Source organism: Teleopsis dalmanni, chromosome 2 (genome assembly GCF_002237135.1).
Source record: "Teleopsis dalmanni isolate 2A chromosome 2, ASM223713v2, whole genome shotgun sequence".
Classification (NCBI taxonomy): domain Eukaryota; kingdom Metazoa; phylum Arthropoda; class Insecta; order Diptera; family Diopsidae; genus Teleopsis; species Teleopsis dalmanni.
This window is the reverse complement of record NC_051847.1, coordinates 245,870,000-245,872,900: the sequence shown is the minus strand read 5'-3', so window position 1 is coordinate 245,872,900 and position 2,901 is coordinate 245,870,000. Positions and strand designations below refer to the sequence as shown.

Here is a 2,901-nt window from a genome sequence, read left to right as displayed (position 1 = left end):
ATATATACAAACGAAATTTATGATTTTAGATATTATGATGAGAATCAGCAGTAAAATACAAAAATTCAATAATGTGAATGGCATGTGTAATATATATGTGTGTGTATGTGATGAACAATTTAATATATCTAATTTATTTATTTATTTATTGTCTAGTAGGAAGCAGTGTTAAGAAAAACCAAATCAGCACAAAAATTAGATTCGCTTTAATTTATATAGTAGAGTTTTTCAAAGAAGAAAAGACAAGTAAGTTTTTTTATTTTAAACACAACAAAAAATATTTTACAAAAATCTACATAATAATATTAACACAAAAACAACTAATTTGGAAAATAATTTTAGATTTTATAAATAAAAGCACAGCTTGTCTTTTCTTGTTTAAATATATGTTTGCTTGTTTTTTTTCTTGTAGTTTAAATAAATTCTCTTCTTTAATAACATAAGATACTAATTATGTAAAGCTTTTTGAGCACGACATATAAAATTCTTTCAGATATTCTATTTAGCAATATATTGTAAATATTAAGGCGATTTTTTAAACTATTAAATTTTTATAATGCGTTACATGAAAAATATTTACTTCTTTAGTAAATTTTTTATATAAGTTTCTGGCTAACTTAACTATGTTAATCTTCAAGTATATTAATTCTAACGTTGTTCAAAATTACAGATCTTATTAAAAAAAAGTCCTGATATCTATAACTAACTATATATTTTATTTGTCGTGCTCGGAGCCTTTGTTCTTCTTCTTTGAATGTTTCGTATTTAGAACTTACCTTGTATATTAATTCTAACGTTGTTCAAAATTACAGATCTTATTAAAAAAAAGTCCTGATATCTATAACTAACTATATATTTTATTTGTCGTGCTCGGAGCCTTTGTTCTTCTTCTTTGAATGTTTCGTACTTAGAACTTACCTTGTGGGTCCCGTTGCTGTGCATCTTGTGTTGTCAGTAACAATTCATCCTGAGATCTATCATGTTGCCAGGGTGCGTAGCCTAAAAGAAGAAACGCGTGTTTAAAAATTTTGAAATGAACATATATCCTTAGAAATATGTATTACAATAAAATTTCAAGTCATTAAACTACAATTTACTTGTGGCATTTTATATTATACGCAAGGCTTAAATAATTTAAATTACATTTCATTTATTTAGATTTTTGAAAAATCATTGATTAATTGTTCAAGTATATAACTAACTTATTAAATTATTTGTTAAAATTATATTTTATGTTCACTTATATTTCGATTACATTCTATGGTCTTTCTTCAGGATACTGATAGATTATAATATAATCAAGGTACTGTACTGATTAGACTACAGTCAAAAATTAGTGAAAACAAAATATATTTTTTTTATAATTTAAAAATTGTGCATTATTTAAACAATTAACAAATTAAGCTCGTCATTAAAACAATAAATTTAATTTTGTTGTAATATAAAATATAACGAAAGAAACTTGTTTTAAATAAAAAAGTTAAAACAATAAATTACAACTACAACAAATTTTATATTTAATTTTAAGACTTTTTGTAGAATGTTTGGGTAATTTTTTATAGTGACTTAAAAATTTTACTACATAAAATGCAATTATTTACCTTGACTAGATCCTTCTCCTCCTTGACTTGTACCAGCATTATGATCTAAATCATCCATACCCATTTCTTCATCATTGACCTGAGGTTGCTCCTGTAGCACCTACACTCATTCCTGTCGATAATGCTGTTGATGATGTCGGAATTTGTGCCGCAGCTGCTGTTATAGCGCCAGCACCAGCTAATTTTGCAGGCTGCTGAAGTAATTCGGATTGATTAGATTGCATTTGAGAGGAGTTTGAGTTGTCATGAATATCTGCAAATGAAATAAATAAATATTAGGTTAACATTCATATTAACATTATTTAGTCATTTAAGTAAAATTGATTTTTTTTTATATAATATACATACCAGTCATGGCATTTTCAATGCTCCTGCGCCGAACTTTTCGTCGACGTCTTGATGGACTAGAAGAACCTTCACGTGATGCAGACAAATCTTGTGAATCCATACCTGATTGTCCAACACGTGCACGTTTGGTTTGTTCTAATGTATAACCAGAACTTAATTTGCTTGAACCACCACCGACACTACCAGGTATGTTTAAACCCCGATGATGTTCAGGCTTCGGTGCACCAGTGCGATTATCGGATAAACCTTTAATTTGCAATGACTCAGCAGCTTTTAATAAAGCCGCTAATTGATCTTGCGAAATATTTACTTCGCCACGATACATATAGTCCATCATTGCGGTCAACTCCTGATACTTAACATCTTTCAAAATTAGAATAGGATGTTTATCATATTGTTGTTGAAGTAAGGTCTAAAAAAAATTCATAATGATTAATTAAATATATGCATAGATGTTATTTGTTTATTATTTATTTAATACTTACTGCAAAATATGGACTACATGCTGATAAAACAATTTTGTGTGCAAATTCCTGCAATACATAACATAAATATGTTGTTAAAATATTGTAACAAAAATAGTAATAAATAAATATTACTTTCAACTTGCACAAATAATATTAAAAGTTAAATACATTATTTTTATTCTTATTATTTCAAAGAAGAAAAGACAAGTAAGTTTTTTTATTTTAAACACAACAAAAAATATTTTACAAAAATCTACATAATAATATTAACACAAAAACAACTAATTTGAAAAATAATTTTAGATTTTATAAATAAAAGCACAGCTTGTCTTTTCTTGTTTAAATATATGTTTGCTTGTTTTTTTTCTTGTAGTTTAAATAAATTCTCTTCTTTAATAACATAAGATACTAATTATGTAAAGCTTTTTGAGCACGACATATAAAATTCTTTCAGATATTCTATTTAGCAATATATTGTAAATATT

The 2,901-nt window shown here is 26.2% G+C and overlaps 1 protein-coding gene across 1 annotated transcript; it reads right to left on the bottom strand.

The window, feature by feature from the left end:
* Positions 1 to 912: 912 nt before the first annotated feature.
* LOC119680869 (longitudinals lacking protein, isoforms H/M/V-like) lies at positions 913 to 2,478 on the bottom strand. Its single transcript, XM_038093875.1, has 4 exons — positions 2,435 to 2,478; positions 1,950 to 2,361; positions 1,602 to 1,854; positions 913 to 999 (listed from the first exon to the last, which is right to left on the bottom strand). The coding sequence occupies exons 2-3, from the start codon at positions 2,284 to 2,286 to the stop codon at positions 1,673 to 1,675; spliced, it is 519 nt and encodes a 172-aa protein (XP_037949803.1). The 5' UTR covers positions 2,287 to 2,361; positions 2,435 to 2,478; the 3' UTR covers positions 913 to 999; positions 1,602 to 1,672.
* Positions 2,479 to 2,901: the final 423 nt, after the last annotated feature.